A 13508-nucleotide genomic window follows, 5' to 3' on the forward strand; every position below is an offset into this window, starting at 1 on the left:
AAGTGACTTATGACTGTTTTTCCACAGTTTACAACTTTTGTAGCATTCCCCCATGCTCCTGTGATCAAAATGCAGATGCTTGGCAACTGGTTCATACTTATGACTGTTGCTGTGTCCCAAGGTCATGTTTTGCAACCTTCTGACAAGCAAAGTCAACAGGGAAGCCAGATTCACTTAACAAGTGAACAAGTTACTAACTTATCAACTGCAGTGATTCACTTAACAATTGTGGTAAGAAAGGTCCTAAAATGAGGCAAATGGGGCAAAACTGCCCCTAAAATGAAGCAAATGGGGCAAAACTGCCTGAACAAATGTTTCACTTAACAACATAAATTTTGGGCTCATTTGGGATTCCACGTCGAGGACTACCTGTACTGTGATGTTCTGCATCACTCCTCAAATATTTATTTGCTAATCCTATTGCCTATGCTATACCCAGCCATGGAATGTATATGCCCTGGCCTGGCAGCATCTTCAGCGGTGCCCCAAGTCCAGTGGTGGGATTCAGTCAGTTCACACCACTTCGGGAGAACCGGTTGTTAACTTTCTGAACAGTTTGGCAAACTGGTTGTTGGAAGAAATCATTAGGGCAAAGAACCGGTTGTTAAATTACTTGAATCCCACCACTGCCCAAATCTTCCACCCAGAACTTTGCTTTCCGTTCATCCCAAGTCTCTGAGACTTATTGGCTTTCCTCCCCACAGCTGAGTTGAAAAGTTATGCTCAATTTGTCCTTGAGCTGGCAGAAATTATACTAGTATAAAATATACTTCCTGGGTGTTGATGCTCACTTCTTGCCTCTGTTCCCAGTTACTGACTTAATGCTAATGAGCAGCAAAGTTGAACAGATTTTATATATCTTGAGTCTGTCCTTGATTGGGATAAGTGAAAAAGCACTACAGACACTCCTTACAACCACAATTGAGACCAAAATTTCTGTTGCAGAGAGATTTGTTAAAACAGAATTTTACCCCATTTTACAACATTTAACAGTTCTTCACTGAATCACTGCAGCTGTTAACTTAGTAACATGGTTGTTAAGTGAATCTGGCTTCCCCATTGACTTTGCTAGTCAGGTCACAAAAGGTAACCACATGACTCCAAGATACTGCAACAGTCATAAATATGTGTCAGTTGCCAACCATGGGAATGCTGCAATGATCGTAAGTGTGAGAAATTGTCATAAATTACATTTTTCAGAACCGTTGTAACTTCGAACACTCACTAAATGAACTGCTATAAGTCAAGGAATACCTATATTCCCACATTTCTTAGCTTCAGCAACTTTAAGCCCTTCAACTCCTAGAATTCCCCAGCCACCAGTTCTGGGAGTTGAAGTCCATTCATCTTAAAAATTACTGAGGTTAAGTAATATTGCACTACTCTAACACTAATATAGCTAAGCAGGAGTTAAGCCTCTTTCATGGACAAAGTTGAGATGAAGATTAGATAACCATCTGTTCGGGATGATATAAGGACTCCTGCCTTGGGGGTTGAGGGGTGTTGGAGTAGAAACATCAGAGATCCCTTACAGCCCTATGATTTTATGAAGATAAAACCCTGGGACATGGCAGAAAAGCTAGGGGAAAACACCAATCATAGCATTGCAGCAGGAATATTCACCATAGCCTGCTGACCTGCTTAAAGGGACCCTATTTTGGGCCCAGTGTAGGTGCCTTTGTTGTGGATCTCTTAAAACAAATCTGCATACATTACTACAGCTGGTCACAAAGCCTTTTTTTTCCAAACATCAAAGGCCCTTTCAAGCGAACGCTTCTTAGAATTATGGGAATTGCATTTATATTTATCTTCAATATCTAAAAAGGAACTAATAAACAATTATGCTGCTGACTCTACAATATCACCATTTTCTGATCTTTTGATTTGTCAAGCTCACAAGAAGTTTGAATGAAAAGTATCTGACACTAAGGTTATGTGTGAGGAAAAGCTTTGTAAGAACTGTTCAGAGATGTTATTTTCCCAACTCATGTAGTCCAGTAGAACTCTGTGTTTGTGTTTCTTTTAAAATGGTTCTGTACTTTGTATAGCAAGCAAATCCATCTTTAAAGCAATTTAAGAGAACGTTGTTAAACCCAAGCTCTGTTTCTTAGAATGAAATGCTGAAATACCACCAATAATGGCTTTAAAATTTATGGGAGAAAGGTGACTTTTTTCATTAGTGACTTGAAACTCACAAAAGTCCAAGAGATAGGAGCAATAATTATTTCAAATGCCACTCGTAGGATAAGATGCATTTCTTTTTAACTTGGGGCTTTCCAGTTGTGTTGGACTTCAACATATGACAATTTCTATAAAACTCAAACTGATAAGAAATCACAATTTAAAGGCTTTTGGGGTCAGGTTTGGAGATAATCCCCCGTTACAACAATATGCCAGACGCACGGCATTTGATACTATTCTCTATTTTGAACTTGAATAACGCATGCTATACGGATCTCTGTTTTTTTCTCTCTTGTGCATTAGCCGTAATAATCAAATTCCCCCAAAAGCTCCCTCTCTATCATTTGCGGCCGCGAACTGAAAGCCGGAACTCTATTTCTCTCCTATAATGCGCTGTCGGCTCTATGGAAAGTATCGCGCCTTGCATTTTGGGATTTGAAGTCCTTCATTTGTTTTCTCTGCAGATCAGTGGGCAGATCCGTATCTGCTGCAAACTACGGTACCCACAATCGCTTGCAAAACGTAAATGGTGCGGCTAGTGGCAAGTACCTGGGACCGTAAAGGTCGTGGCCGCCTTTGCTCTGTTCGAATTAATTCAACAAGTGAAAGCTGCAAAGAAAAACATTGCAATGGGTCGTTCAGCGGCTACGGGCGCTTTGCACCGAGAGTAAACTCTAGAGGGATGCCTCCGGCTGCTTGCACAGGACTCAAGGGAGCTGGAATTGATTCCTGGGTCTTTGGGGCAGAAACAGCTAGTAAATCATAATGCTTTCCGTTTTTGTGCGAGGAATTTGCTGTAGTGACCAGCTGCTGAGATCTGCAGTGAAACAGGCGCTTGCACGACATAGGGCGGCATTTCTAAACACTTGGGCATGGTCCAGAGTAGGGCAAGGGCTCAGTCACAACCATGTCTTGAGTCCTGAGATAGGCTACGAAGTCATAAAGCGAAGCCTATGGGTCCCCCTGGGTGGCCTGAGATCCGAAAAATCAGAGAGCAGGAGCTCGCAGGTGCCTGTGCAAAGTAAAAAAGGAGACGTTTCACTCTCAGCTGCTCAAAAAGGTAAGGAGGGAGAGAGACCTTGGTTTCACTGATTAAAACGCTCAGGACTGTAAAACGTTCCTTAAAATGCTGCAGTTTTCCATGTTTCTGAATATCTCTTTGTTACTCTGCACGAAGGAAAAATGCGGCCCACCAAAAGTTTTAGGAAATGGGATTTAGAGTAATGGACAATGCTCTTTGCGTCTGGACAATTTCAGTATTTGAAGGGTAAAAATTTGCCTGTTTCCTTGAAAAAAAAAAATCACATTGGCCTAATATAGTCTTAACAATCTCAGCCTGCAGGGCCAAATATGATAATTGCAAGAATGAACCTTAAGCAATTCTGGAGGGCATCATGTGGTTGCAGCAAAATGTGGAAGAGGGATAGGGATCTCGCAGCCAGTTGAGTTTTGCAGAAATAGAAATACTAGCGTTCTTCATTTTGCTGGCATTTGTAGTTCAGCCATTATGCTGGCTGGAATTTAGGTAAGCAACCCTTCGAGGTATTTTACCCAAAGGTAAAATACCTTGGCAGGCATAAGGCCTGTTTCCACTCAAGTTGAATGTTTGGCAGAAGACAAAACGTACTGTCTCTGCTATCTGTCTATTTCAAGTCACCTTGGGCACCTGATTTATTATCAGAACAATGGGAAAGCAGCTTAACAGACTTGGATGTTGCTTTTGGATGGTGACAGAATTAGGAGAGACATAGTAGTTTATCTTAATACAAAAAGCAATTTAAAGTTAACTCATTTTTAGGCTAGGGACAAGCCTGTGTTCAATTGGACTCATTCTTTGTCATTCTCCAGTGGCACTTTGAGGCATCTCTTCCAGTATTTCATCTCACAGAGCTCCTCTAAAAAGCAAGCAACATTCCAGGTTCAGCACATAATGAGAGATTTCATAGAAGCAATGCCACCCAAGGCTGTTATCCCTCCCAACTCAAGGCTAAGATCTCAATCAAATTGGTATTTGGTGCAGAATGCTAATAGGTCGTCTTCCTAGTGGGGAGGGCAACACCAGCAAACTAAAAAAACAGACCATGAAAACTGGTGGTATGTCCTCAACTGCCACATCATGTTACAATTGCCTGGAGACAAAAAACAGATCTAACGTCTCCCATGGAGCCTTCATGACTTGGGTCAAATCTGTGTGGCCATAGTAGCCATGAATTCCTGAACTGCCACAGTCTTTGTGGCATCTGGGACAGTTATAAGTCACAAAGAACTGTTAATCTTGGCAACTCTGCTGCTAAGCTACCAACAGAGTCCGGCGGTTCAAACAAGTATCTCATTATACAGCAGGCAAGCTTGATACAGCAGTGTCAAACAGTATTGACCAGAAGGTCTCACATCCAATATGTGCAAAAGAGAAACTGAAAAGTTTGTCAGATAATAATTGCCACCTACCCTCTCCTTCTCTGGGATCGTGGCTATTATCAGATTTGTCACCCAGGCCTCAGTAATGAATGCCAAATCAGCTGTCTTGTCCACAGCAACCTTATTACCAACCTTACATTCAAAATAGCAAAAACTGAAATCCAGAGCCATGCAGAATCCAGTGTCTTGGAATTGGGATGATACTGATTAATTCTCAGAAGAAGTAAAAACTATTTCTTCCTAATTAAGCAGTATTTCTTGGCATAAAGTTAACTGTTATACTACTATACTATTTATAAGATGTATGTTTTGCTGAAGGGTCCTTGGTGCTCTCTGAGCTTGCTTGTTTTCTTGAAAAAGTTTCATTATCCTAACGAGGTAACATCAGTGCTAGTTAATAACATCAGTGATTATGTTACCTCGTGAGGGTAATGAAACATTTGCAAGAAAACAAGCAAGCTCAGAGAGCACCAAGGACCCCTCATTTCAACCCTGAGCTACGAATACTCTACTTTATATATGTTTTACTATTTGCAAAATACATCACACCTGGACTATTCTAGTTTTATATTTATTGGATTTTATTCTGGTTTTTATTGCTGTCACAGCCTTCGCTTTCTTTTTGTTTTTAGCTGGTCTATGATTTGTAATAGCATATCTCTCTAAATATACAAGCTCAAGAAACATTTTGGTAGTCAGGTTTAGCTTAGTGTATTTATGAAGTGAAAAACACAACACAGTTGAATCTTTTTCAGTTAATCAAAAACATGAGCCAAGCCATGCCAAATTTTAAAGAACAAATGAAAAGAATCATGGCAATAATGATTTACCTCTGCTGTTTTTAGAACTGTTATCTTTGTTCTGGATTAAGTATTTTCTTGTCCATCTTGTCTCTGCCATGCTAGTCAGTAATTTTAAGTAAAGGGAGAAAATAGATATTGGCAGAGATTCAGTCAAAAGATTTGACTAATCCAAAAGATTTTACTGCCCGCATTAGCGGAACATCTTCTATATAACAAAGTAAACAAGAACAGTATCCACTAATCAAAACTAAATAACCATAGAAAGTTCCTAATCAAAAATCCATCCAAACGGATATATTCTTCACATTCTTGTGAACAGAAAACACAAGTACTTCTTCCTGTCCCTTAGTTCAATAGCAAGACTACATTACATTCTTAAAGAAGACATGGAAAATGAAACAGCTGTAGAATGTTAGCACATGTGATAGAACTAACAGTTTTAATGCTTTTCTTACTGTTCTCAAGACAAAAGCTATTAACATGTTTTGATTCTCAGAGGAAGCTCTAAGAGGCATTAATTTTAGAGACTGCACTTTTTTATCTGATATTTTACAGCTATCTTGTTTTCTTCTTTTTTCTTCTTTCAGTGAAAGAAGCAGGAAGAGATTTCACTTACTTGATAGTGGTGATCATCGGGATCGGTGTGACAGGTGATTGAAACAGGAAAAAAATCTAGTTTACAAGTGCTTTACTAATGGCTTTTTAGAAGATTTTTTGATTCATTGGCATCTGGTTTTCTTCTCCTTCAGGTGGGTTATTCTATGTGATTTTTAAGGAATTATTCTCTTCTTCCAGTCCCAGTAAAATCTATGGAGACGCCTTGGAGAAATGCAGAGCTCACCCTGAGGTTTGTTTCCAAATTTCAATGAAAAAGATGTTGATTATAGAAAAAAAAACTCTTTATTTTTTTTAAAAAAATTCTTTAATTGATCCCCAGAATCAATGAAATTTGGCTTGCTCATTAAAAAGTGAAAATAGTTTTCTTAAAGAGAGCTGATTTTCAACAAATGAAAGTAGGATTGGCCATTCTTCTGTCATACCAGGTATACATAATCTACCTAAAATAAGCCACAGATGGTAAAAAGAGTATCTGTTCCAACTGCTCTGTGGTTTTTTTTTTTTTTATGAATTGCCATTTTCAATATTCTTCATAAATTCCAACATGGCTTTCAATCATTCAACATCAAATGCAAGGAAACCCAAATTTTATATTAAAAAATTACAGAGGGAAGACCACAAAAATTATGTAATTGCAATGGCAGGTAATGTTAGACCAGCTGAAAAGCATGTGAAACTTTTTCCCCAAAGAAGCATGCCTCCTCCTCATTTTGCTAAAATTTTGAAATCAGTATAGTGAAAAGATGTAAATTATGTCTGATGGGAGATTATATAACATTAGTAGTTATTCTGATGAAACTATTCCCTAGTCCTGGATAGAAAGTGGATAACTAAGCATGTTGTCTTCTTGTAACTAATTAGGTAATAGGAATTTTTGGTGAACCCATAAAAGGCTATGGTGAAGCTACACGCCGTGGGAGAAGACAGTTGGTCAGGTATCTATTACTGGAACCCTTAACATTTCTATTAAATGTTATTTTCTGGTTGTTATTGTCTTTGAACTTGTTTTTACATTTATTTAATTCTTCTTGTATTGCACTTGAAAAGTAGTAATTTAGCCTAACCTAAATTTACCCCTAATGAATGCAATAATAATAACAAAGCTTTGGATAATTTCTTAGCAAGTATACAAGCATTTGTTTGGTAGTAATTGTTGACCATGTCAGTTGATGCTGATATACGTCTTATATTGTTATGGTACAGGTAGTCCTCAGCGGCCACAATCGAGCCCAAAATTTATGTTGCTAAGTGAGAAATTTGTTAAGTGAGTCTTACCCCATTTTACGACTTTTACTTTCCACATTTGTTAAGTAAATCACTGCAGGTATTAAAGTAGTAACACAGTTGTTAAGTGAATCTTAACATTGACCAGAAGACAATATATTGAATTCATGGATTTCCACAGGCTAAAAAAAATGAAAGTTTCTCTTTTTATATATTCCTATTACTATTAGAATCTTCCAGGAAACCATTTCGGAACTGAAAAATCAGATTTTGTTTCTTTTTTTCACAGTGTAGAAATCTGGTTTTGTTTTTCTTTCTCTTTAAGCATATTGTTTTCAATAATGCAATTTTTGCTTAAAGAAGTAATTTAGAATGTAAGTTATGTGCATAGGATTTATATAATGACTGGGTAAGCAGTTTTCTTAAATCTTAAACTTGTGTCATATTGAAAGACAGCTCCAGGTTTACGACATGCCAACAGTGGAATCAAACATGTGTTATACTATAGCTGAAGGGCAATGAGTGTCATTTTCAGTGTGAAGACATGGAAGATTGCCTGGCAGGACTATTTGTCAGTTTACTTAAATTAAGACCAAAAAATGCCATATACAACTGCCTAGTACATTTTGTAATATTTTAACTGTAAATTCAAGATTGCGTGTGGATCCTTGATGATATGTATTACTTGAGCCTTGATGATAGGTATTACTAGACAGGAGACTCCAAAGCTAATATTTACTGAAGAAGGAGGTCCATATTACTGTTGTATTCATTGGCTTCTGACTTTAGTCTTGTGTACACTTGATTCAGTTCACTTCCCCTAAATACCCTTGATGAAATTTGCTTTTGAATAAACTTGATAGAATCAGACATGAATAATATTTATCAACATAGTCTATCTGATTGTGTTGGTGGATTTGGAAGTCAAACCCATGAGCCTAAGTAGGTTAGGTATAAAAAGATTTAATTACATTCTAGAAGGAAGATAATGTTTACTGTGTCACAGATCCAAAGGACATGAATATAATAGATGGATGGATCTAATCAAATAAAATCTAGGAAGCTGATGTGTCTCAACAAAATAGTTCAACATTTTCCTATCCTTTCTTCACACTATATCGAAAAACATTGACATTTCATTGTAGCAGTATTGCTCACTACCCACCTTTGAAGGATTTTGTTTACTGTGTTTCCATCTTCTGTTATTTAATTGTTTACCATTGGCTGCACCATACATTTAAGTTTTGAAGTCACAATTGCTTTATCCAAAAATGCACATGTAAGATTTGAAGAATGGTTTTCTTAAGTTGGAAAAATATTTCTTTTGTGCTTTTCATCAGCCATATTGAGTTTGTAAAAGATGGATTGAAATATATGCGTCTAAAATTCTACATTGAGGGATCTGAAAAAGGAAAACAAGGAACTGTTCATCTTGAAGTCAAAGAGGTACAAAAATTCCAAAAAAGTATAGACCATAATTTAATACTGACATTGAAAACCTCCAGTTTGTAGAAGTGTAAGTGGCAATCTCAGGCTCTTTCTCAGAGTTGCATACCATATAAACTGGGACATGACAACATTGTGTATTAGAGTAGGTTTACCTATAAAGGAGAAGACAGGGAATGTGAAAACTGACTGTTTTTTAAAAAAAAAACACTGTAGGAGACCAGGATTTTCCCGTGTTTTCCTGAAAATAAGACTCTGTCTTATATTTTTTGAACCACGAAATAAACGCTTGGCCTTATTTTCGGGGAGGTCTTATTATTTTGGAGCATGTGGAGCAAGATGGGGCTCCACTTGCAGACTTACCTGATTTCCAGCTCTGTGTTTAAATATTTTCAGGGAGGGCTTATTTTCACGGGGGAGGCTTATTTTAGTGCATGCGCTCAAAAGCCCAATTGGGCTTATTATCAGAGGATGTTTTGTTTTCGGGGAAACAGGGTAGGTTTTCAGCCCCTGAAATCTCACATCTCTGATTTAATACTTAAATTACCCACATCTTCTCTTCTTTTTTAACAGAAATTACCCCTTTTTTTTAACAGAATCCTGAAAGTGGAAAATATGAATATCGTTACATATTTGTGGATATTGATAGCTACCCTAGAAGAATGATAATTGTTGAAGACAATAGATAGCAGAATGATTGAGAAAAGTCTTTCATTGCTGGGATTGATTGATAATATGCAATGAACAACAGAATAATAAACATGAAAAAGGTAACAAGGCATTCTGCATCCTTACAGATTATCAACGTAATTCAGCAGAACTAGTGGAATATTATACATAATGAAGTTGCAATAAATATTGGAAATAGAGAATTATGAAAGTAATAGAAATGCAAATAATTTTGTTATTTTTATATAAAATTGGCAGGAGGTTCTCATTGCAGCAAATGTGTGATTCATCAGATATTGTAAATGAGTGAATTAGTTTTTATGTATATGCAATCCAAGAAGCAAACATGCATAAATTTCTAAATTTTTGGAATGTATATTTCTGTTTAAACTGGGATTTCATATCAATATTAAAATAAATAAGACCTAAATGTACAAAATAGTGTTTTTATAGAGTTTGTGTGCACATGAAGATGATCGTGTATTTTGCCCCTCAAACATTAGTTTAGAACATTAAGTAGCAAAATACTTTATTGTGTGTGTGTGTGTGTGTGTGTGTGTAGGTCTTCGGTTATTCAGGTTTTCTCCCGCATAAAATTGGAAGTGTCTTAGCAACGTTTCGACAAAGTCTCATTCGTCATCTTCAGGCTGGTGTTTTCGGCTTTGTGCTTCTAGGAGCAATGTGTGATTGCAGCTGTTTCTTCCTTTTAACTGCTAGTGGGGGTATGAACTGATTGGGTGGGAGCTTGGCTGTGTTCTGATTAGGTGGAAGTGCGTTCTGATTGGTTGGGGGCTTGCCTGTGCTCTGATTGGATGGATATATATATATATATATATATACACATACACACACACACACATATATACATATACATATACATACATTACATTACATACATACATACATACATACATACATACATACATACATATATATCTTGGGAGCAGTTAGATTGAAATTAGCATACTATTAATTTTTTTGCACATACCAGAAAAGCAGCCAATAGTGAAATGGTGCCTTTTTCAATTGCATCTTTGGCCATGGTCTTTCATTTATTGAATCTTTGTTAGGAACATGAATGATTCTATCAAATAAGCTATCATACAACAGGTCAATATCTATCTAGAAAACAGTATTTACCTTATCTAATATGAGTGTTGACTAGAAACTAATGATAGCATAAAACTAGCTTTGAGTGAAGCAGTATCTCTTGGGTCAGTCATGTTGGTAGTTAGGTAGCACTAAGAGAATAGCATCCTGTTGTTCCATTAGTCATTCCAACCTTCTGGTACATTGTAACAAAGTCTCTCATATTCCAAAATGAGATTGGAAATAATCTAATCATGTTAGATGATAATCTCCAAATAATTCTATACAATATTTAGCATACTTGGCTTCATTGAAGGTAAAGAATGTTGCCATCTGGTGGTTTTAAGGGAAATTGCACCAATTTCTTTCTAACTCATTCTTTTCCATAGTTTATTTACATGTAGATCTTCCTTACGCAGTTAATGTATGCCTCAAAGTCATTGCATTGTTCAAAATTTAGAAAATGTTGGAATGTTTGAAAAATATGGGAGGGAGGGAGAAGGGAAGGAAGGCTTATACTTTCAAATTAGATAATTAGAAATTTAGCACCTGGCAAGTTTTTTTCTGATTTTGTTTGCAATATGGTACTCTTATCACATTTAAAAGCCTGTATGTCCCATTCCCTCCATCACCACCACCACCCCGCAAGTCTCAGGGCAGCATGCTAGCTGCAAAGACAATATAACACAATTTAACAAAACACAGTTGAGCAGTGTCAAGTCTCAGCGATTGCTTTTTTTTTAGGCTGCAGCATGCCTATTGACTTTATGTACAGGAATAAAGAATATAATTTCAGATGCTGAAATCTGTGATAGGCCCAATTTGGGATATACAATAAGTTGCTAATTTTCAAGTAGTCTATATAACGGTAGGAAAAACATTTTTTTAAAAACAAAGTACTCTGCAAAATCAAATAGCGATGCAGAATGTAATTTTGGCCACTGACCACTTTGGGAAGAATAACTTAACCCTATATTTAACCGTCCACAGAGGAGATCATAAACAAGTAAGCTGAAAATGTGTTCATAGATTGCCTAGACTGGCTATTATAGACAGAGAAGCACATGGAACAGTGGAAACCTGTCTAGTAGAAAATAGATGAGTTTGCAGAAACAGTTTTCCTAAACTGGAGGTTTCTTTTGTGTTAGTCAGTTTTTTTCTTGCACACCTATTCTTTCCTTACCTCTTGCAAAACCATCTAGATTGGGAAAAGAGTCAGTCATGCTTTTGGATAAGGGGGAAACATTTCAGAAAGAGGCTTATACTAAAGACCGCTGCCTTAAAACTCCCAGCATTTTGTTTCATATTAAACATATTAATGCCCAGCTGTAAAAACAAAACACCCATTTCAAAGGATTGGAACTAATGTAGTTTTATTCATTCATAAAGTGAGAAAACTTGCCACTTCAGCATGTATTCCTAATTCTACTAATATATGATGAAATATAACTGCAAAATATGACTTCATTACTAATTTGGTTGCCAAGAAACACATCACAATAGAATTAATTAGTTCCATTTTATTGGCATCCATTTCTCTCACACACACATGCATACACCCATATATTTCTGTATTTTTAAAAAAGCAGCAGCTGTGTTTTATTATAAAAGACTGCACAATTCTCAAAACTGTAATTGGAAGAGTAACAAGCATCAATAACAATTACACAGTTTAAAGTGATAATGCATTTGTATCCATTGAACAAATCCATTGGCTAATGGATTTGTATTTTTTAATTTAAAAAAACTTAGAATACATGGTATTTACTTAGCATTGAAGAGACAAAATATTCAGCTCCACTAAATTTTGTCATCAGTGGGACTGTCAAAAGGCACTGTGATGTCAACCACCATTTCTATTTCCTTATCTTTCCAAAGTGATCTCTGAACACTTTCATTTCTGACAACTCATAGTTGAAGGCTTTGATTGCAGCATAACTATTATCAGAGACGATGATGATGATGTTATCCATTCAGTTGTGCCAGGGGTGAAATCCTACTGGTTCAGACCAGTTCGGGCGAACCATTAGGGATTATGGGAATCAGTTTGCCCTCCTTGGCCCCACCCACACCTGGCCAGTCGCCGCTCACCTCTTCCAGCCACTCGATATTCCACAGAATTCAATATTAAATGCAGCAGAGAGAATGCTAACTTTTCTCCCTCCATTAAGAATGGAGCTGCTGCAGCCTATCCCTTTTAAGGTAGTCCCCAGGAGGGAGGGGGACGGGAGGAGCAGGTGGAATGGAGCCATTTTTGTGAAAGGCAGGAAAATGGGGAAGGAGATCTCAGCACAGACTGAGGGAAGGATGGTAGACAGGAATATTTCCCTCCCCATTTTCCTGCCATTCGCGACAAGGAGTGGCTGGGACGGGAGGGGCCGGTGAGGAACCCCTGTGAGTGATGTTGAGTTGGCCATGCCCACCCAGTCACATGACCTCCCCCCAACAAGCCACACCCACAGAACCGGTAGGGGAAATTTTTTAATGATTCTATGGACCATCTTCCAATCTTGCACTAATTCTATGCTCTGGCTGGTGTCAGCTTTTCAGAGAAGGATGATACTCAACTATGGAGGAGGTGTGAAGCTGTCAAGTAAGCATTCTTCTCCAGACAACGGAAATTCTGGAGCCAGGAGGAGAGGCAGTGCAAGTGTTTCTTCCGAAAGAAAATAGATCATCCCCAACTTTGCTCAGGGCTGCTTGTACCATTGCTAAGCCAAAAGGAAAAAACTAGCTCAGCTTTTGGAAAGTGAGAACAGTTTTAACATTTCAACAGAACTAAGACAAACCTGTGAGTGGTGCAGACTTCATGTGGAAGTGCAGTGAGAGATGGGGAGGAACCTCAAGTCACAGTTTGTTCCTACCTAGAAAACAATGTACATTTACTTAACTACATAAAGTCTACCTAAATAACACTTTGGGGGGCATTTTTCTATCAAATTCCTGCCCATAAGGCTAAAGTATTCTGCCAGAATAGGAAACAGGTACTTTTCATGTTTACGTTTGTTGTGATTATGTTGTAGGTCAAGGGATGGAAGGTTATATTTTTATCTCTTGATT

The 13508-nt window shown here is 37.5% G+C and overlaps 1 protein-coding gene across 1 annotated transcript; it reads left to right on the plus strand.

Annotated features, from left to right (window-relative positions):
• The first annotated feature begins 2718 nt into the window (after positions 1 to 2718).
• Positions 2719 to 9798, plus strand: TIMM21 (translocase of inner mitochondrial membrane 21). Its single transcript, XM_070942424.1, has 6 exons — positions 2719 to 3241; positions 5990 to 6052; positions 6152 to 6249; positions 6882 to 6955; positions 8585 to 8690; positions 9287 to 9798. The coding sequence occupies exons 1-6, from the start codon at positions 2947 to 2949 to the stop codon at positions 9377 to 9379; spliced, it is 729 nt and encodes a 242-aa protein (XP_070798525.1). The 5' UTR covers positions 2719 to 2946; the 3' UTR covers positions 9380 to 9798.
• The last annotated feature ends 3710 nt before the right edge of the window (positions 9799 to 13508 follow it).

Source organism: Pituophis catenifer, unplaced genomic scaffold (genome assembly GCF_029215685.1).
Source record: "Pituophis catenifer annectens isolate HBS135680 unplaced genomic scaffold, rPitCat1.0.hap2 SCAF_3, whole genome shotgun sequence".
Classification (NCBI taxonomy): Eukaryota; Metazoa; Chordata; class Lepidosauria; order Squamata; family Colubridae; genus Pituophis; species Pituophis catenifer.